General features: G+C 43.9%; 3 protein-coding genes across 3 annotated transcripts; all 3 read right to left on the bottom strand.

The window, feature by feature from the left end:
• Window positions 1-510: 510 nt before the first annotated feature.
• LOC127786346 (late embryogenesis abundant protein 47-like) lies at window positions 511-1,522 on the bottom strand. Its single transcript, XM_052313723.1, has 2 exons — window positions 1,008-1,522; window positions 511-853 (listed from the first exon to the last, which is right to left on the bottom strand). The coding sequence occupies exons 1-2, from the start codon at window positions 1,308-1,310 to the stop codon at window positions 692-694; spliced, it is 465 nt and encodes a 154-aa protein (XP_052169683.1). The 5' UTR covers window positions 1,311-1,522; the 3' UTR covers window positions 511-691.
• Window positions 1,523-1,875: 353 nt separating this feature from the next.
• On the bottom strand, window positions 1,876-10,773 carry LOC127786345 (E3 ubiquitin ligase PQT3-like). The gene is made up of 15 exons (XM_052313722.1): window positions 9,836-10,773; window positions 9,061-9,160; window positions 8,773-8,851; window positions 8,470-8,630; window positions 8,249-8,328; window positions 7,941-8,006; window positions 7,707-7,863; window positions 7,459-7,607; window positions 7,106-7,273; window positions 6,466-6,759; window positions 6,139-6,183; window positions 5,723-5,972; window positions 5,350-5,478; window positions 3,809-4,037; window positions 1,876-2,871 (listed from the first exon to the last, which is right to left on the bottom strand). The coding sequence occupies exons 1-15, from the start codon at window positions 9,999-10,001 to the stop codon at window positions 2,206-2,208; spliced, it is 2,739 nt and encodes a 912-aa protein (XP_052169682.1). The 5' UTR covers window positions 10,002-10,773; the 3' UTR covers window positions 1,876-2,205.
• Window positions 10,774-14,190: 3,417 nt separating this feature from the next.
• On the bottom strand, window positions 14,191-14,709 carry LOC127785631 (uncharacterized). Its single transcript, XM_052313031.1, has one exon. It carries the CDS (start codon window positions 14,698-14,700, stop codon window positions 14,191-14,193), a length of 510 nt encoding a protein of 169 aa, XP_052168991.1. The 5' UTR covers window positions 14,701-14,709.
• Between the last annotated feature and the right edge of the window lie 5,406 nt (window positions 14,710-20,115).

The raw sequence follows: 20,115 nt of genomic DNA, 5'->3' as shown, positions 1-20,115 counted from the left end.
AGTATAAGGAAAAGACCTTCCATTCATGACTTATTCCAACCTGAAATGTAACCATGAAGAAAATCTATATCGTTGAACCGAAGAGAAATGACTTATTCCAAAATAGAAGTGGGGAATATATGGACGTAAGGAACCGGACAAATATATAGATAAAATCTACAATGGTCGACATGCATAGATTTCCTTACAAATGAAGTATACAACGGTCGTCGTGCATATCTCTAAGAAATCAAATGGCCTGAATTGCTTTGGCATCGGGGTTCCTACTAAAAAAGTTTGGGAATCCTGGTGGCAGGAGGAGCAGCAAGCCGCCCCATTGCCTTTATGAGCAAGTTGTGGTTGTACGGGAAGCCAACAAGAGTCAAGCGATAAGTAACATCTATTTCTGCCTCAGAGAAATGAAATGACGCATCAAGACTAGTGGCAATTAGCACACGCGATCATGTCACGATTTAGCGAATGCCAATAGCAAAATTAATATTTCAATATGGTGAATGCCAGTGTGTTTTTGCATGATTAATACTTATTTGCAAGCAAATCCGTCATTTTTTTGCATGATTAATTCCAAACACAAAGTCACTGGAAGCCTGCAGGTGCAGCATCCCAATTACACGATTACAGTATATAACTTTATATAAGCACAAGGCGTGTATTGCAGAGAGGCAGTGGTGCCAGACGCCGCCATTTTCTTCTACTGGCGCCCACGGTTGAGCCGCGCCGCCGGGGCGATGGACGCCGCCACCCCTCCCGGCCGCGCCGCCGTGTCGGGCTTGCTGCGCACCTCCACCCCGACCACCCGCACCGCGTCCTCCCTCTCCACCTCCTTGTCCGCGCCGCCCAGCTTCTCCACCTCCTTGCACGCACGCAGACAGTAGAAACGTCGCGCCATGGCCGCGCCACGGCGCGCGCCGCGCGATCGCGCAGGGTTAACCAAACAGAGACAACTGAGCTAGCTAGCGCGCGGCGCCGGCGCGCGTCCGAGATGTAGACGAAAGTGCGAACCGTACCGCGAGGACGTCGCCGAGCGTGGTCTTGTCCTCGTCGCGCTCCGCCCGGGCGTTGGCGTCCGCGGCGGCACGCGCCCGCGCGGCGAGGCCGGCCGGCGCGGCGGCGGCGTCTGCGTCGTCGTCGTCGTCGTCGTCGTCCTGCAGCCGACCGGCCGCGCGCGCCTCCGCCGCCTCGATCGCCGCGGCGTCGCTCGGCTCCACCGGCTGGTCTCCCGCCGAGAGCGCCGCCGCCTCCAGCGCCTCGCCGATCGTTATCTTGGTGCCGTCGGCCACCGCCGGTGGCCTCTCCTCCTGGCAGCTCATCGATCCTTGCTTGCAAAATCAAGTCGCGGATAGCTTCTCCTTGGCGCGATGTGGATGAGTGAGTGATCGTGATTAGTAGGGATGGAGAGGAGACGTGGAGGCGCGCATGGCGAGGCACGTCGCCACGGCGAGGCGGCGAGGTGGCGCACCCACATCGCTTGGGAGGCAATGCACCATACTGGAACAAAGGATTTTTCCCTCATTGACGAGTTTTTGCGAATTCTTTATACCGGAATGATCAACCAATGCTTTGAATGGACAAGATCACGCATTCAGCGATGAAAGAAAACGTGTTCCCTCCCTTTTTTTATTTTTTATTTTCACGTAGGTTAGCTTAAAATTGAATTAACCAACGTCTCTTTTTTATTATTATTATTTTTCGTTGGTTAGCTCAAAATTAAACTAATCAACGTCATATAATTTATGTAAGGAGGTAGTATCAATTATGCATGGAACGGACGATTTTTTTTCTCCAGTTTCAAGTGTGAATTTTATAAGCTTTTATGAAATCTATAGCGATATTTCAGTATTTTCTCCATGGCGGAGATGAGGAAATCAAAACGCATGAGCATATGTCGAAGCCTCGTAAATACATGATCGGTGAAGAAAATATTTAAGGTGCCCTAGAAAGCATGCTTATTGTATAATCACGATCTGGTTTGATTGGATTATAGCAAAAACAGCAGGATTAATTTAAGTTAATTCTCAGGGAGAAAATGTACAAGACCGACAAGCACTGCCGGCGACGACACAGATAAGCTGTTTCTACTCATCGCCGGCAAAGGGAGGAAATATTCCGGCGACCACACACAGATAAGCTGATTCTACTACTCGTCGCCGGAGAAAAGATCGACGAGCTGCCAGCGGCAGGGAGGACGACGGCGGGTCTCAGCTCTCACCGGCGCTTGTGGCCGCCGCCACCGCCATGGTTGTGGTGGTGGTTGCCGTCGCTGCCGCCGCCGCGGCGCTCCTTGGACCGCCGCGGCTCCTCCTGCGCCTCCTGATGCTCCCGCTCCCGCCTGGACGACGACGAGGGGCGCCGCTTGAAATGCTGCTCCTCCTCGCTCTCGTCGTCCTCCTCCTCCTCGCCGTAGTAGTCTCCGGCCGCGGGCCTCCGCCTCTCTTCCGCCGCGGCGGCCGCCTCACGGTGGTGGCGGCGGTGGTGGCGGCCGTCGTTGTCCTCCGCCACAGCGGCAGCTGCTTTCTTGGAGGAGGAAGAAGAGGACGCCGGGGGCTTGTCGGAGGAGGACCTGCGGCTGCGCTTGGCGTCGGAAGGGTTGCCGTCGCCGCCGGGGAAGCTGATGCGGGAGAAGACGCTGCCCTTGGCCTTGGCCCGCGCGTCGGCCGCCGCCGCCGCCGCCTTCGCGTGGGCGTGCTCGGCCGCCTCGTGGCGCGACGCGGGCGGCGGAGGCGGCGGGAGGGGCAGGTCGTCGTAGCGGTCGGAGGAGGAGCGCTTCTTGCCGGAGCCGGAGGAGCGGTGCGGGGAGCGCCGGGAGTGGCGGTCGGGGCTCGCCGGCGGTGGCAGCGCCGACCTGTCCGCCGGCTGCGACGACCTTGACCTCTGCAAAGAGAGGAGGAAAAAAAAAACATGGGACCACAAGTCAGTGTCATATTTACTTCTACAGCAGCAGCGACTACATCGTAGCCAATGGATGTAAATCGTACGGCGGAGAGCTGCTCCCAGACCAGTACTAACCCTGGAAGCATATAATGATCCACCAATACAAAGACGTTTAATATTGCAGAAAATCTACGGAAGAATACATATATATTATCCTGGAGAGTTTTCGCATTGCAGCCGTATTTTTTTTACCAATAATGCGTTGCTTAATGTCGCAGAGTGGGGCAGTTTACGTTTTTTTTGAACTTTGCATGCCATTTCTAGTTTCTAATGAATTCTAATACAGTAACCAAAGCCAAGAAACAAAATAATTAAAGCGATTTGTGTTTTCTTAAAAAACATAGAAAATAAGGCAGAAAAAAAAGGGCAGCATAACCTCCCATAGAAAAATCCCAACAACTCAAAGGGGAAAAAATATGAACGCAAAAACTAACTTATTTGTGTCATATTTGTATGCGATAGTTAACCCAAAGCACGACGAGCACAGGAAAGCAACGGCAAAGTAAACAAAACACAGAAGAAGAAAAAAAATAAAAACTGGATAAACACATAGAACAGCAATGGAACGACATGGCAATATGCATCGCCACAAACACTCCGGTTGGCGATCGCCCCAAACAGCAGCCACAGCAATCCTGGGATCAGCCAAGAACAATGCCCAATCGCAAGCGCGTGCACACAGGAGGGCGTAAACGGAGTGCCTTTCTTGTTCGGTAAAATCTGAATCGACCGTGCAAAAAGGCAATGGCTCCATCTTATGCTCCTTCCTGTCTAGTGCGGTGCCCTTGACCACTACTGCTGCTGCCGACATGTTTACCATGGAACTGATGATAGTACAAAACTTTGCGAGATAATAAATTGACAGGAAAACACATACAGCCTTCGGCCTCATTGAGGTAGTACTATCGTTATTGGCTCCGGATGATTCCCTCGCTTCCCTTCGAGATTCTCTTTCCCTGTCTCGCTCCCGATCCCGATCCCGATCCCGCTCTTGGTCTCGATCGCGATCTCGATTTCGGTCTCTGTCCCTCTCTCTTTCCCTTTCCCTTTCCCTCTCCCTCTCCCTTTCTCTTTCTCTCTCGCGGGAATGTCCACGCTCCCTCTCCCTGCAAAAGAGACTCCACTGATTAACATTGAAACAAAAAACCAAAGTGGGGAAAATATTATGGTAATTGGCCAACTGCTACTCCCTCCGCCCCAAAAAGACTTGATTACATAGCTAGAAATCAAGTATTTTTGAGACGGATGTATATGTCAATTGAAATGCAGTTTAGCATAGTCTAGTCCTGATTTTGCAAAAACAAAACAAACCTACTTTCTGAGTCGTGAAGATGAAATGGGCAATTCAATGGCAGGAACAATATTATATATGTATATATTTAATGTGGCAAATGCAAAATCCCCACTTCATTACTTCCGGTAGCATCCCACAGGCCAACGCTCAAGATATTGTTCTACTCCCTCTAGTTCCATAATTCTTGCCGTTTTGGACAAGGTTGAGGTCAAACTTTTAGGACTTAGACTATAAATAACATTAGAAATATTTAGTTTGAAGGCACTAAAATAAAATATATAGATTAGTCTTAAAATGTACTATAAAAAAGTAAATATTTAGTTATTTATTGTATATATTATAATAGAAAATCATAGTCAAAGATATATCTTGGAGACCATGTGTCATTATCCAAAATGTCAAGAATTATGGAGAGGGAGTGCATATCGCAGTCAAGTTCACCAATCCTGAGGTGAATGGAACTTCAGTCCTAGGCCTTAGGTACTACCTCCCATGAGCCTGTGAGGATAATTCCATTGAAGGAACAAAGTGGTGGTTTAAGCCTCAAGTTCCAGGTAGGGGTGGTGAAATGCATGCAATAGATCAAATAATATGAGCAGGGGCTGATTTCAGCCCCTCTTAATGGGGTCAGCTGACAGCGAGGAAATTATATAAATTCTATAGAAAAGCGCCTAATAATCTATATTACTAGAGATGATCACATGATGCAATGGAATTACCCTGGCGATGCTTTAACCTGAATCCACCTTCTGAATACATGGACATGAAGTTCAAGCCTAGGGGTACCCAATACGATCAAATCATGTCCATTGTAACTTAAAGCGCTACTTAGCAAAATGTAATGAACGGTAAGAACTAACAAGAGGAGGAATTTATTAATCCACCAGGTGCTAAGTCAAATTGAGTAACTTGTTATAACAGGATTAAGTTTAGGGTTGTAGGATTTTATCAAGGTTATAACCCTCAATATTTAAATATTGTTTGGATGGTGAAGAAGAGAGTGCAGCCCAGCAACCCTCAATAGAAACAGCAGTTACAGGGCGATGCATTAGTAACACAAAAGTACAAGCCAACTGCTATTTATGTTAGGGAAGATCAGAAAATAATCACAAGTTAGCAATCACCTTTCATTGAATCGCTCCATTTCACGTCTCCTCCTATTATCAGGCTTTCGGAGCTCAAATTCATCCCTGCTAACAACCGGTGGACCCATATTCATTCCCATACTGTTAACTGCTAATTCAGAAAGGTCCCTGAAAACAAATCATTCAAGATGTTCAGCAGTGGCCTAGTATGAGATGATCTGAAGAAAGGCAGGGATGGATGCTTAGCTAAAGTAAACACATGGACATATGCACATCCCCCGCCACATTGAAGAAAAAACAGATACAAAGTTTGTGGTTTGTACACTAACTTCCAGAGGTAAACTAAAGATCACCAGTACATCTATAATCTGTCATACCCAGGGGGAAGATCAAGTATTGCTAAAAGATATACCTAGGAACTGCTGGCATCATGTATCCTGGGGGCATAAATGGATCTTGTGGGAGGACTCCCCCACCAAAAGGGTCGAAAGGACCTGGTGGATAACCCATGTAAGGCATGGGACCAGGAAATGGTGCACCCATGTAATCCATTGGCAATGGCATCCCCCCTCCCCAGTAAGGGTTGAAGCCTCCTGCCGGACCCATAGGCATTCCAGCAAAATTTTCAGCTCCAAAGTCCTGATAGGGTTTCCAGTCCTCAGCTGTAGATGAGGAACAAGCAATGTTTGAATAATTAACGATTAACATCAATATACTGAAACAGATGTTTAGTGTGCTCTAAAATATTGAAAGATTGTTTGGTTTATTTAAGCCACCGCTTGCAACATCACCTATATGACATAATCATTATGAGTAATCCAAACTTACCATTTCCTGGTGCGCGCACCTTCTTCTTCTTCTTTTTCTTTACGACTGAAACCAATAAAGGAATCTTGTTATTTCTTGGAACAGAAATGTTAACAGAATACATGCACACATTTTAGCACAGGGAGAGAGGAACAACTGTTACCACAGCCAACTCATTCATATTGTTTCAGTTTTTATTGCCATACCCCTTAAACATCTATTCTTAAAAATTACAAACAAGATGTTTGAAAGAAAAAAGAACATTGTAATTCTCTAGAAATTGTATTGGCAGGGAGGGTGCATCACAGGAATGGTTAGATGGAAACAAGCAGGAACAAAAGATTTCACCTTGTTCGCCCACAACAGGCATTTTTTCCTGTGACTCTTTCACAACAGGTGTTGCTTCTGGTGTTTTTTCTTTCAGAATTTTAGACTCCATGGTTCCTTCAACAACATCTGGTAATGCGGGGACCTTCTTATCTGAAGAACTCATATCAACATTTGTAGTTTTCACTTCGCTATGGCTCTCAACATCTGGAGACTCTTCTACAGGTGCAGGTGTTCTTTTTGGTTCTTCCTTTGAAGCAGCAGAAACAGCTGGAGACCTAACCTTGGGCTGTACAGGAATAGCTGACTCCATATCTGCGCAAAGTAGCATCAGTTCAAATAGTCTATACTAAGTACTCCCTCCGGGTTGATAATACTTGTCGTTTTGGACAAGGGTGAAGTCAAACTTTAAAATCCTTGACTATGAATAATTTTTAAAATATTGGTCTTAGAAATATGGAGACCATATGTCTATTAGTCTTAAAATGTACTTCAATAAAATCATATATTTGTCGATATTTATATATATATTATAATAGAAAATAGTAGTCAAAGTTGTTTTTAGGTTAATTTTTTGGAGACCGTGTCCTTGTATAGAACGACAAGTAATATCAACCTAGAGGGAGTATCTGTTATAAGTGATAGATATATGTGTATATACCCTGTACTTGCACCATGCTTCCCACATTTTCTGTACTGCTAGTTGGTGGTGCCTCTAATATCCGGCTGATGGTTTCTCTTAGAGTTTTATTGGGGAGAAGATCGTCTGCTAATATGCTTGTGGCACCACAGACACACATTGACTTGTTTATAATGTAGTCCCTAATGCCTGCAAAAGAACATAGCAGCATGCCACCTCATTAAAAAGTGTACATATTTGAAGCTCGGAAATGAAGATCAAGATAAGGGGAAGGAAAAAAGCACACAATTTATGGTTATCCCATAGACAAACTCGTAAAATGACAGTGGCACCAATGACACGTAAATAAATATGTTTTTATAAGCATAACTTACATTTATCACAGAAACTCCTAAAGCAGCATTTACTAGTTAGAACAGCATCCTTCATTACTTCTTTACACAATGGGCAACGTAACTCTGGTGGAAGATCACCAAGTGAGCGGGTTGTGGGTAATCCCTCTATCTCCTTCTCAAAAGCAGCTCTATCACAAAACAAAATTAAGTTTGGTCTTTGATAAGCACATGTAACATTGTCTTTGCATTGCAGAAGTAATTCAACAAACTTTGAAGTATGCACTCACTCATTTGGCTTCAAGACAGCACCAGCCCCACTTGGTAGTGCATATGAGCCATCTGGGGTTGCCATCAACATAGATTTTGGAATGCCAGTTGGAGGTTTCATCCTTTTCATGTCAAATCTAGCATCACCATTTGTTGGGCAATGTTGAATGAAATGACCTAAAAATGAAGACTTCTGAGCAATAGCATAGCATGATTTTTCATTACCAAAGACTAGACATTAGTCATCATCATACCAGGCACTTTACATCTATGACAGACATAGCCTGCAGGTGGTGTCCTACGTTCCAGACCACCACGTCCTTGAGAATATCGAAGGGGAATATCGTAAGTGAGGATCATAAGGGGAAAAGGTAGGCAAATAACCTTACAACATAGCATATCACAGACAACATAGCATATGAGTGTATCACAGAGCATAGAATTTAAGTATAAACGCTGCACCTATAGGTATACATGTTGCAAAGGTCAGTGCTACTACTGCCACTTATAAACCTGTACGCAAAAAAAAAAAAAAAAGCAATAGACAAGGTAGAAAGGTTACCAAAACCACGACCACCCATCATTCTTCCACCCATCCCTCTTCCATAGCCTCTTCCACCACCATACCCATCAGGAATTTGACTGGAAGCATGAACATTCAGTTTGATGATTATAAAAGCAGCACATAATAATGATAGCATTACGTCCCATAGCATAAAAACTAGAACTAATTGCAGTTCAAGCAGTCAATGTGGTGAATTTCTAATCCAGTACATCACTCACCTATAGTCAAGTGCAGATGTATCAATAAGTGCTTTTATTTTACTATCTTCATCAACTTTATTTTCAGATGCATCAACCGCCTGGCTACCAAGCTGTGAAGGGACTGAATCAGAAACATATAAATCGTTGCCAAACTCGTCATCCCACTCAGATTCTTCAGGCTGCAATTTAATATTTTGAATATCAGCTCCATGTATTAACACACAACTGCAAGTCTGCAACAGCTCAAACATCTAAATAAAAATAAAATGGCAGATACTGCAAGGGCAAATAGTATCCAAGACTAGAAGACTTTATTCTTACATATTTCATAGATGCATCAGCAAGAAAAGCACTACCAGAAGGCATGGTTTCTTCTACCCTACCTTCCATGGCTTTTGTCCTGCACAAATGAGCGAGCATCTCAAATAATGCATACTAGAAAGGAAAGGGGAGAGGGAAAGGAATCTAACTCCAAGCATAACCAGAGGCGTGATTCAGTCAAAACAAATTTGAAAGCATGTCCCCTCATATAACTAAATTGTGGTTTGGCTTCAAATGTATGTGAATTAGGAGATGTGTACAGTATGGAATCAAAGATCAAGACGGTACTCTTCTGGTTCTGTTACAATAGGCTTCCTTGGTCTTCCTGGTATCCGACGAATCAACACCGATGTGTTCTTTGGTATCATAGTAGCTTCATCAGCATATTCTGAAAGCGCAAATGCCACAGGAAAATAATTTAACCTCGGTTGCATAACTCCATCCCAAATCCCACCAAGACAAAGATATTCAAAACATAATCCACTAATCTAACAGGCAAGTAAATTGTAGGGCTCAGCCAGAGTACAGTTTCACTTGCAATGCCCTATGATAATCTGGTACGATTGCTTGCTGATGCAAACAAGTAGCACCCCAATTGCAAACAAAAGAATAAGTCTTGAGGGCAATACTTGATACATGCACTCAACAACCGAAAAGTGCAGATTGCTCAACTTTGCCAAAAGGGTAAAACCTTTTAGGATGTCCCAAATAATATTTTGTTTAATTGAAGTTCAAATCCAATTTATACTCAGTTATCCACAACAATCCTGTAAACCATTTCCTAGCAGGCTTATGACAGCAAAAAATTCAAAGCGTCTATGGTAAAAAAAAAATGATAATAGCTATTGATACTAGATAGAGCATCAATTTTCGTGTTATACAACTGAATCAATGCAGAACTCTTGACTGCACAAATCAGAAAGTCACAGATTTACCATACAAATGAAACAACAATAAAACCTAGGTCTATCACAAATTCGCAATACTATCTGGCCTTATCAACTTGCTTACATTCACTCATACAAGAAATCACACAAAGGGCCCGACACTAAGAAGAACCAACCTTCGTCGGTCTGCGCATTTGAAATCATGAGGTCAAAATCTGTGCCTCTCCCAAGATGCTTGGACTCAAAAATCCGCTCCTTCAGGTTGGCAACCGAGATGAATTGCCCCTCGATCGGAATCGAGTCATAATCTCTGGCACTCTTGAACTTGTAATATACAGCCATAATGCCCACTCAGTTTTTTTTTCTTTTCTTCTGAATTTATCTTTTTATTTTTTTTGTTTTTCTTTCTATTTTTTTTGTTGGCTTTTCCCCCTCTCTTCTTCTGTAATAGAGCAGATTATTCGATAGAGAACAGCAGTAAATAACAAAAATTTTTGCCTTCGCCCTTAAATTGAGCGGAAAACTGATGCTTTAAACCGGAACAAATCGAGAAAACAGATAGACACATGAACAAGTGTACAAGCAAGCAGCACTTTCGTGTCTCCGCCGCCCTGCCGGGCGGCCGCTCTCCTAAAACGCAGCCGCCGAAGAAGCCACCACCGGAGGTAAAGAGCCCGCACGAAGAGAAACCCGCCCTCTCCCTCCCTCCACCACACCAACCGGGGGAAGGCCTCCGAATTGTGGGGGCGGGCGCTACCACGCCAGGATCGCCATCGCCGGAGCCGCCCCCTCCCAGATCGCTGCAGATCCGGGCGCGGGGCACCGAGGAGCCGCCAGGTGTGAGCCTTCCAGATCGAGAAACCCTCCCGCCGAGAGAGGAGAGGCGCCCCTCTCTCCCCCTCCCTCTCGCCCGCGCCGCAACCGCCGCCGCGGGGAGGGTGCGGGCTTCAACACCGGAGCCCCGCGCGGCGGATCGAGGAGAGGGAAACCGTCGCCCGCCTTTGCGGCGCTAGGGTTTGGAGCTCGCGTTGGGGGATTTGGGGGGATTCTATCCCTTCCTCGCTTCGTCGAGACTCGAGAGGGAGGGGGGGAGTGGGGAAAGGGATTGGGATTGGGGGAAGAGGAGAGGAGAGGAGGAGAGGGGGGACGAACCTAAATCTGGCAGGCTGGGCCTAGTTGGGCTTGGATCAGAGGGTCAGACAGACCGACCCAATGGGCTCAAATGGGCCGTACCTTTTTCACTAGAAACGCTCGATCGAAGTGTGTGATTTTAGCTAGGAATAAGTTCATTTTCGTCCGTAAACCGGAATACCAGATACAACAGGTCTCTAAACTAAAAATTGGCGCAATGCAGGTCACATGACAATATAGCAGGTGGTTTTGTCCGACATGGCAATTTAACCCGAGTCAACAGCGCTGAGTCAATGTGGGCTCCACATGTCAGAGCCTCTTTACCTCTCTCTTTACCTATCTCTTTCTTCCTCCCCTTGTTTCCATCTCACCAGGCGACGAGCGATGAGGATAAGGCCGGCAGCGGGTGGTGAGTAGGACGGCGGACACCAGCTCCGGTGTGGGCCCATGTCGCTCGGCTGGGGACAATGGCGAAGTGGCCTATGGCCCTGTTTGGGGGAGCTTCTAGCAGCTGCAGTTTCTCCTAGAATCTCCAGCTTTCAGAAGCTCCCCCAAACAGTCCATCTTTTTATCCAGATTCTGAGAATCTGTAGTTGTAGAATCTAGAAAATGAACTAGAAGCCAGAAGCTGGGTTTCCCAGCTTCTCTAGATTCTCACCAGCTAGCTTCTCAGCAGCTGCTTCTCAGAATCTTAAGCTCCCCCAAACAGGCCCTATGGCACGCGCAATGTCTGGTGAAAGGACTCCCCCTAGAATGACATGGAAAGGCTCTGCATCGTGGTCACCAAAGCCACCACCGTCGTGGTAGGGGTGGGCGACATCGAGTGCTACGACAGGGGAGTGGACTCCCCTCTCCTCTGCTCGAGGAGAGCGGAGTGAGTGCAAAAGCGAGAGATAGATGTACTGGCCTCACATGGCGAAAGCTGCTGGTGGTGGTGGTGGCCATGGCCTGGATTTCCTTCTGCTTTGAGTTGGCCTCGCCTCCTGCTCCGACCTGCACGCATGAGCTATGAACCCACGCTTTCCCCTCTCACCCAGCTCACCCCATGGCCACCCTACTCAGCTCGTCCTAGAGAGATAAAAAGGATAGAGAGATAGTTATTGGGAAGCAAGAAGCAATGTGGTGTTGAGATTGAGAGAGTGAGTGTTCTTCACGGAGGTCTTGCTATGCGGTGCAAGGCATTCTCTTTTTCTTTGTGTAGTCATTGAATTCGAGGAGGTACTAATGCCGCCATTCCTCCTCGGCTTGTTGCTTCTGCTTATTTTGATCCCTCTCTTCGTTCTTGGATTCCCCATGGAATTTCTTCTTCGCTTGCTCTGAATATTTTTTCTTCCTATTTTTGTTACTCTTTTTCCGTCGGATTTTGTGGGAATACCTGGAGACTATATATGAATTTGTGGTTTTGAGAGAAATTAGGGTGTCGTCGTCGTCCCCAGTCGGGCGACGTGGACCCATGTCGGAGCCAGCATCTGCCGGTCGTCGTCCTCCTCAACACCCGCCATCGGTCTTCTCCTCACTGCTCACTGCCTGGTGAGGTGGGACTAGGGAGAGAAAGAGAGAGATAGGTGAAAAGAGAGAGGTGAAGAGGCCCTGACTTGTGGGGCCCATGCTGACTTGGATTTATGTCAAATATCAAGTCAAACAAAAACACCTGCTATACTATCATGTGACCTACACTGCATCAGTTTTGACAGTTGAGGAACCCGTTGTATATGGTATTTCGGTTCAAGGAAGAAAATCGAACTCTGTATCAAGTTAAGGGACCTAACAATGAACTTATTCCTTTTAGCTTAACCATTTTCACTATAATCGATGTAGGAGCCGGAACAAACATTGCAGTACAACACATCTAAAAGAACAAACACAGCAGATCTAGTAAGTGGCCTCTATCAGGCATAGTTATTTTTTATATATATACGCAAGAGAGTTACGTGTCATTTCATTAAGGAGAAAATAAGTAAGAAAACGAAAGTTCTCAAAAGAAAAACTCTCACACAAACGCACATGAAACCTACTCCTATGTGCACAAGTGTTTGTTTTGAGGGACTACTGTCTCTTCTCTGAATTATTGGTTTTCTCCAAGGAAAAAAATACTTAAGTGTTTGAACATAAGGACGCAATTCAAAGTATATTTGGTCTTGGGTTTTTACCTTAGAGGCTTTCACCTTATCCAACACACACTTTTCAACTTTCTGAGAATTTCGGGGCCTTGAAAACCTACATTATATATAACAATGAAAAGTATAAATAGGACAATATTTTGCTAGGACTAATTTTGTCCACATCAACTTTGTGTCTAATTATAATAACTAATATAATCTAGGCCAAAGTTGTGAAGTTCACATGGAGTTGGTTGCCTAGGCTCCAGTGCTATGGAACATGTGGATGCAACCTTTCAGGTAGGTGGCGTCCATGAATTCTATCCTTCTAGGAAAGAAAAAACCAGCTTAGAAAAGTATACAACCATGGATGCATCCAGGCAAATATGCATAATTATCTAAAAATTCATTCCGGCTGTGCTCTCTCTCTCTCTCCCGCTCCTTGAGGGGACATTTTCAAACTCCTTTCACGATTATCCAAATGTTGGTTTTGTGTATACTCTTTGTTGCTAATATTGCTATATGGAACATGGAGCAAAATGTAATGAGTATGCTGAAAGACCATCAAACTTGGTGTTGAGCTCAAAATCACATGGCTTTTGCACAAGATAGTCTAGTACTAGGGTACTAGCTAATGTTCCTATCAGAGTATTTTCAAGAGATTGAATACATCTATAGCTAATTAGCTCTTCACTTAGATGCTAGCAAATTAAGAATATGTTTTTTTAAAAATCAAATTCCTACAATCCAAATGGGTCTAAAATGATGCCTATGGCAAGGGCACTACTAAAATGCAGATTTGAAGCTCGAATTCTATTGATACTAATGCATGAGATAGTAAAAAAAAGTTGTCTTATGACATAGTATTTGGTTGGTCTCCATATCATTTCGGGCATGAATTCCATATCCAGAGATAACTAGCAAAGCATTTTAAGAATCAATCTTATATACTCCAATTTGCAATGGAGTAAAAATCAACGATTATAAAGAGATTACGCTCGAAGTTGCAAACTTATATTATTATTTTTGTTACACATTGCTTGCCCATGGTACCAACTGATTGTTACAATGACACTGACTGGACCAAGCATAGATCTTTTGGCCAAACTTTAATGAACTGAAACGATCTGAACCAAACCAAACAAAAAAAAAGAGGGTTCTATCCATCTTTAAACCCAGAAAACAAAGATGGTGGAGGGTGCTACTTAGTTTGGGCATAAAGATGGATTTGGTGGAAGACCTTATTGGCAAAACTCTACTAGTATACTATAGTAGTTGCACCGTTACCACCAATGATAGTGCTACTTGGTAGGAATGTGGCTTGCACCAGCAAGAAGCCCGAATCCGCAGCCTCCTCCTCCTCCTCCTCCTCCTCTTTTATCAATGTTGGGCCACATTGGGATCCCCTCATTCCCACCATCACCGCTTGCATCCATCCTGGGCACAACCACAATGAGTTGACCATTCACATACCCTGCCATAACCATCGATAGAATGGATGTCTCAGCTAGGGGGAAGCGCCACTTGTCATAGACTAGATCATTCCTTAAGTCTGGCTCCCCAGGTCCAATGTGCACCACCACCCTAGTCATATCCCAGCGCTCGAGTCTCACAATGTGTACCTTAACAACATCAGGTTCACCACCGACACCATGTGGCACAAAAAAGAGGTCAGCGTTGGTGGTAAAGAGCTTACGAACATTGGTATCCCTTGGGAATGGAAGCTCCAACACACGACTAAACACTGGTGGCAAGCGTTGGAGCTTCTTCACCGGCTCCGACTCCACTAGTTGCGGCTGCGTCTTTGTCATGGCTACCAAGCTAATTCCTCTCTTACTTCTTGCACACAACAAGAAACTACAAGGAGATTCTCTTTTCTTTGATCAATACCCAATGCTTTTCAAGGCCTACGACGAGGGAATTTATAGGACATCGGGGTGATGGTGTCACAAGATTCATGGCATTTGGGAAGGGAAGGATAAGATCAACCAACCCAAGATGACGCATCATTTGATTTGATGAGATTAGCATCATGCCGTGGCAAAGCTTGCAAGAAGATAGCTTACCGTTCTTTACTTGTGCAAATTGATGTTTAGCACAAAAATACATAGTCACAAGCACCGAAAGATGTCAGAGTTACAAGGGAGGGCTCTTTCGGTGCTTGTGAGTATGTACTTTTGTGCTGAAAGTCCATCTACACAAGTAAAGAAGGGATATCTTTTTGGTAGTTGTTTTCTCTACTCACAAGTTATCCTTTTGTGTGCACACTAGTTTTGTTTTTGTCCTATCATCACTAATCAGTTTTGCGAGTATATTGTTGAAAAGTATCCTAGAAGATCAAAAGTTAGCTTTATCCTTTGTGTGCCACGTCTAGTGTTTTGTCACACCTAGTCATTATGTGTCTAAGTAGTGTACAATAAAGATACTTTTTTTTGGTTTTTTATGTTAATTTGTCCACATACTAAGCCGAAAGTGTTTTTGTTGTGGTGGTTGTTTGTCCTAATTTTAAGGATAAGGATTGATACTACTTATAAGAAACCTACACGGGACCATTTGAGGATATGGCCCTACAAAAGGGTCCACAAACTTTTTTATTATTATTTTGTTTACTTCTATGAATTACCCATAGACACCGAATTGTTTACTTTTTCTACAAGCAATTTTACTAGTCTCCATGAACAGGTGTAATAAACTAAACAATAATGATTTAGTTTTGGACAATAAGTTTCTTCCATATATAGTATACATGTTTAGATTATTCTAAACCACAATTACTGAATGGTTTTCATCTAAACAATAAATGCGAAATAATAAAATATAAATATTACATACCACTAGTATCGTCAGTTTCCAGTCTTGCAACATGTTGCTATCACAACGCAACTTGGGTTCCTTCTCTTCAAATAAAATAATGAATATTTCATCAAAACTATACCTATATGCAATACTGTCAAAGAGACATGAGATTGTATGTGATATAGTAAAAACCGTGGAATAGATGATACCGATGTCTTGGTGGAACAAGGTAGAGGGAGCTATTTTGGCACACGATGATGGAGGAGGGAAAATAAGCTGGCAAAGCTCAAGTAGATCTTTTCTAGACAATAGGGAGAGACACCATCAATGGAGACATCAAGGAGTGGTGAGAAGACCGGAAGAGAGAAGATGAGGGTGGGTGTAGATCTATAAGTAGAACACGATTTGGGCATCAATCGGGCAGAGCTAGGATGGGATGAGGAATGTGCAGGGGTGAGGGTTGTTATAATAGACGCGAGGAAAGCAAAATATTCGTGAAAAGGAAGAAAGACGTGTATCACGAGGATTTGGCATGTCGCTTATGGAGGACGGCATGTGAAATAAATAGAAGATATGTAGAACATTTTACTGCTAACTTAGGTACACCATTAATTACTAATAATTGGTGTAGAAATCACTCTGGTCAATTCATATATCTTATTTCACGATTCCTACTATTTTATCCTAATATTTGCTTAGTTAACTTCTACTCCTTTTGAACAACGAATGTATATGTTGGGATGGAGGGATTAAAAGTTGTGCAAATCATGATAAAAATAATCTTTTATGTCTATCGAACCGGAGGAAATATTGTTTCTTGTGTTACATTTTCATACCTGCACTATGACTAGAAATTCTTTGCACTACTTAATCATTTCCTCTGTCTTAAAATATAGCTACCTTTGGAGTTGTGCATGAACTTTAAGGAGAGGGGTGAAATTAAACGGGGGAGGGTTATGATTGGTTGAGATGAGGAGGTAGGTGGAGAAGTATCTATATTTAGGACAACATTTATTCTGTAAAGGTACATTACTATGGAGGGAGTAGTTCAAAGGACCTTGATATCGCCTAGGATGGTGAATAGACGTTCCTGAAAATCACTCGCAACAGTGTCAGATTCACTAGAAATCCTAGGTGGCTTCTTATGTAGGGGTGGATATCGAGCTAGCTCGGCTCGGCTCGCTCTGGCTCGGTAGGGAACGAGCCAGCTCGAGCTGGCTCGTTATAGCTAATGAGCTGAAACGACAGCTCACGTCGGCTTGCTGTGAAACTCGAGCTAGCTCGCGAGCTAATACAACCATTTCATCACTTCAGAGATAGCAGACAGGGAAGAACATATTCTGAAAACATTTGTTCAACAATCAGCACTTTAAACATGATGAGCTCAATGAAACATCTCATCTGTCTAAATCATATTATCATAAAATCCAAAAACAACACAAAATCGATAAAATTCGAAAAAGACAACAAAGAAAAAAACAAACCGCTTATAACATCATATATTCACATATCACAATAAAATAAAAATCCTTCGTGTGGATGTGGCTGTCTCCCATTCAAACAAGAAATCAGGCAATAGGTTTCTTCACAAACTCACATTCACAGTATCAAGCAACATAGTTCCATCCATCCATGCATACATACATGGATGCGTGGCAGCGTGGGCATGCGGCACAAGCACCACTTGCTCTTACTCCATGGACCATGGGCATCGAGCGAGCAAGTTCGACACTGGTCGCTGGAACAGGTAACAACGTTGTAGGATGGAGGGAGCGGAGCATAGCGCCATGAGATGGAGGGAGCGGAGCGCGGTGCTTGCCACTGGAATGGGAGACTCAATGGTGTCGTGGGTGGGTTGGAGGGAGCGACGCGAGCGTAGGGCGAGGCCACGGGCGGTGGGAGAGCGGAGGAACCAATGAGACAATGACCGGTCTAGGGTTTTATATATTCTACTTTGGTCTTGGCATGCCACCAAGATGGGCGATGGGCCACATGCTATGGCCTGCTATTTGCTGAAGTTTGATTTTACTCCCTGTTTGTCTAGCTCATTAAGCTCGTGAGCAACTCGCGAGCCAGCTCGAGATGGCTCGTTATGTGTAACGAGCTAAAATGTCAGCTTGGCTCATTACAAAGCCATATCGAGTCGAGCCGAGCTGAGTTGGGCACAAGCCGAGTGAGCTAACAAGTCACGAGCTTTTCGTCCAGCCCTATTCTTATGTTCAGGATAGAGAAAGTTGATTGAAACTTTCGGTTTTTAGTACCAAATTGCCGGTAGCCTGAGTCAGGTTTTGCATCAAGGAGGTATGGAGAATATGCAGGAACATATAGAGAATCAGATATGATAAGCGCAACTCAAGTACACAAGGATTTTTCACCCAAGTCTGAATATTTCAATCCTACTCTTCATTAAGGAACTCCAAGGAGCCGAATCTCGATTGATCCCAAGCCTCACCAAGCTATCAAATAGGCAGAAGCTTTAGCCTTAGTGCAATCACCAACGTTTAGCAAGTTTTCAAGCGACCACCAAGGTTCAAGCTTGGACAACAAGCACCCACCTCTTATAAAGTTTGCTCTACCAAGCAACCTCCTAGAAGCTAGTTCAATTTTCACATAATCTTACCTCTTTCCTTGCGAAGGTTAGATGAACCTTCACAAACATTCCCGAGCAATCCACACTGTTGGATCCTCGCGAGCGACGCCTAGCTAGCTAGGTGGAGATCAACCAAGAGTAAAAAGTGTGATGACGATGGCCAGGTGTCGATCCTAAAGTGCTCTTACCCTAGCTCTCAAGCTCACTAGATCCAAAATCTTCTTACTCACAAGGTTTTTGCCTCAAGAATCCAAGTGGAGAAGGTTAGAAACCCTAGAGAAGATATGTGAGTAGGTAAAAGGTGTGATAGCCAATCCCTCAAAATGGGAGTGGGAGGGGGGGAGTTAAATACTCACCCATCCTCAAAACTAACCGTTACTCACAAATTCAAACTAGAAGTTTCGGTTGCAAATACCAAACCTCCTGGTTCAACACATAGGCTAGAAGTGGAAAGGGGGAGGGAGGGGAGGGTCACTTTCGTTCCAAAAGACCTAAACTTTGGGTTCGAGGTCTCTATCTTGGTCTAGGAAAAAGGACCAGAACTTCCAGTCTCAAAGACCGGAACTTCCAGTCATCCTTCCAAGTCTGAACGGAGACTTCTTACTTTAAGTTCCGATGAAAACTACCAGAACTTTTTGTGTGAGTTCATAGATTACCCATTTTTCCTTTGAGAGTGTGGTGCATTGTATATCTCTTTACAGGATCAAGGTGACTCTAGAGCAGTTAGACACGAGAAAATTGCAATATTGGGATTGCAAACATGGGGGCTTCGCTGTTTTGACACTCCGTGTGGATGGCAAATGGGCCCATCTGTGTCTATGAAATGTGGGTCAAGTGTCATTATAGCAAAGGTTAATGTTTGCAATGTCATAATTGCAAATCCTCCGTTAGACACAATGCTAGCCATTGACATGAGCCCTTAATGCGGCTTTCCTATGACTCAGATCCAAATAAAAATGAATTTAAACCGCCTTGAGTCAATGCACCACTTCTCATTGATTTGCAAGGGTCTCCATATCATAAGATTATCAACACATGAGCCTAATACCTGCGCTTATCTCATTTAAAGCGATTAGTCCCCTAATTGTCTTGTCATCTATCACCAAAACCTATTGGGGATCTAGGTGCACTTTCAGTAGTAAGTTCCTTGTGTATGTACCAATCCAGTAATACTCCTAGGTGAAAGTATCTTATAGGTATATTGTCTCTCTTACAACGGGAGTAATACGATTTGGTAATCAGAAGGGGAAAGTGAATAAAAAGGGTACACTACTCATTTTGATATGGTACTTAGAAACACATTGATCAGGATGAAGAAGGGATGAGCAACTCCACGAGTTACATACAAAAGGAACCCAACTTCTAAGGGACAAATGATGGAAGTGGTCAACTTTCGTAACAAATATAGAATTTTCTCGCCAAATAATGTTGTGTGCCACTTGCAATAGTAAAGTCTATTACGAATCATCATTAGATATCACAAGCTACATAATTACAACATTTCCTTCGAGTGTGTTCGAAAGAGGTGTTGTGAACATCACCACGCGCACGAAAAATGGGGTGGCTCATTAGCGCATGATTAATTAAATATTTAAAAAAAATGAAAAAGGATTAATATGACTTTCTACAACAACTTTCGTATGGATTTTTTTTTTCAAAAAACACACCGTTTAACAATTCAGGAAATGTGTATGCAGAAAACGAGGGAGTAGGCGATGCAAACCATGACTTTCGAACACACCCTTATTCTCACTAATGGATTGCCTCATTTTTGAAGTGCCAAACAAAGTAGCAAAAGAAAAATAAACATATACGAGTGATGCATTGTCTATAAAAAGCA

Source organism: Oryza glaberrima, chromosome 10 (assembly GCF_000147395.1).
Source record: "Oryza glaberrima chromosome 10, OglaRS2, whole genome shotgun sequence".
Classification (NCBI taxonomy): domain Eukaryota; kingdom Viridiplantae; phylum Streptophyta; class Magnoliopsida; order Poales; family Poaceae; genus Oryza; species Oryza glaberrima.
This window is presented reverse-complemented; position numbering and strand designations above follow the sequence as displayed.

What these genes read in the sequence shown, in the direction of transcription:
- LOC127785631 (XM_052313031.1), bottom strand. Translation starts at nt 14,700, where the DNA reads ATGACAAAGACGCAGCCGCAACTAGTGGAGTCGGAGCCGGTGAAGAAG.
- LOC127786345 (XM_052313722.1), bottom strand. Translation starts at nt 10,001, where the DNA reads ATGGCTGTATATTACAAGTTCAAGAGTGCCAGAGATTATGACTCGATT. An exon ending in TCATAGATGTAAAGTGCCTG is followed by an intron (nt 7,864 to 7,940) that starts GTATGATGATGA and finishes CTTCATTTTTAG; the next exon opens with GTCATTTCATTCAACATTGC. An exon ending in AAGCATGGTGCAAGTACAGG is followed by an intron (nt 6,760 to 7,105) that starts GTATATACACAT and finishes TACTTTGCGCAG; the next exon opens with ATATGGAGTCAGCTATTCCT.
- LOC127786346 (XM_052313723.1), bottom strand. Translation starts at nt 1,310, where the DNA reads ATGAGCTGCCAGGAGGAGAGGCCACCGGCGGTGGCCGACGGCACCAAG. An exon ending in CGCTCGGCGACGTCCTCGCG is followed by an intron (nt 854 to 1,007) that starts GTACGGTTCGCA and finishes CGTGCGTGCAAG; the next exon opens with GAGGTGGAGAAGCTGGGCGG.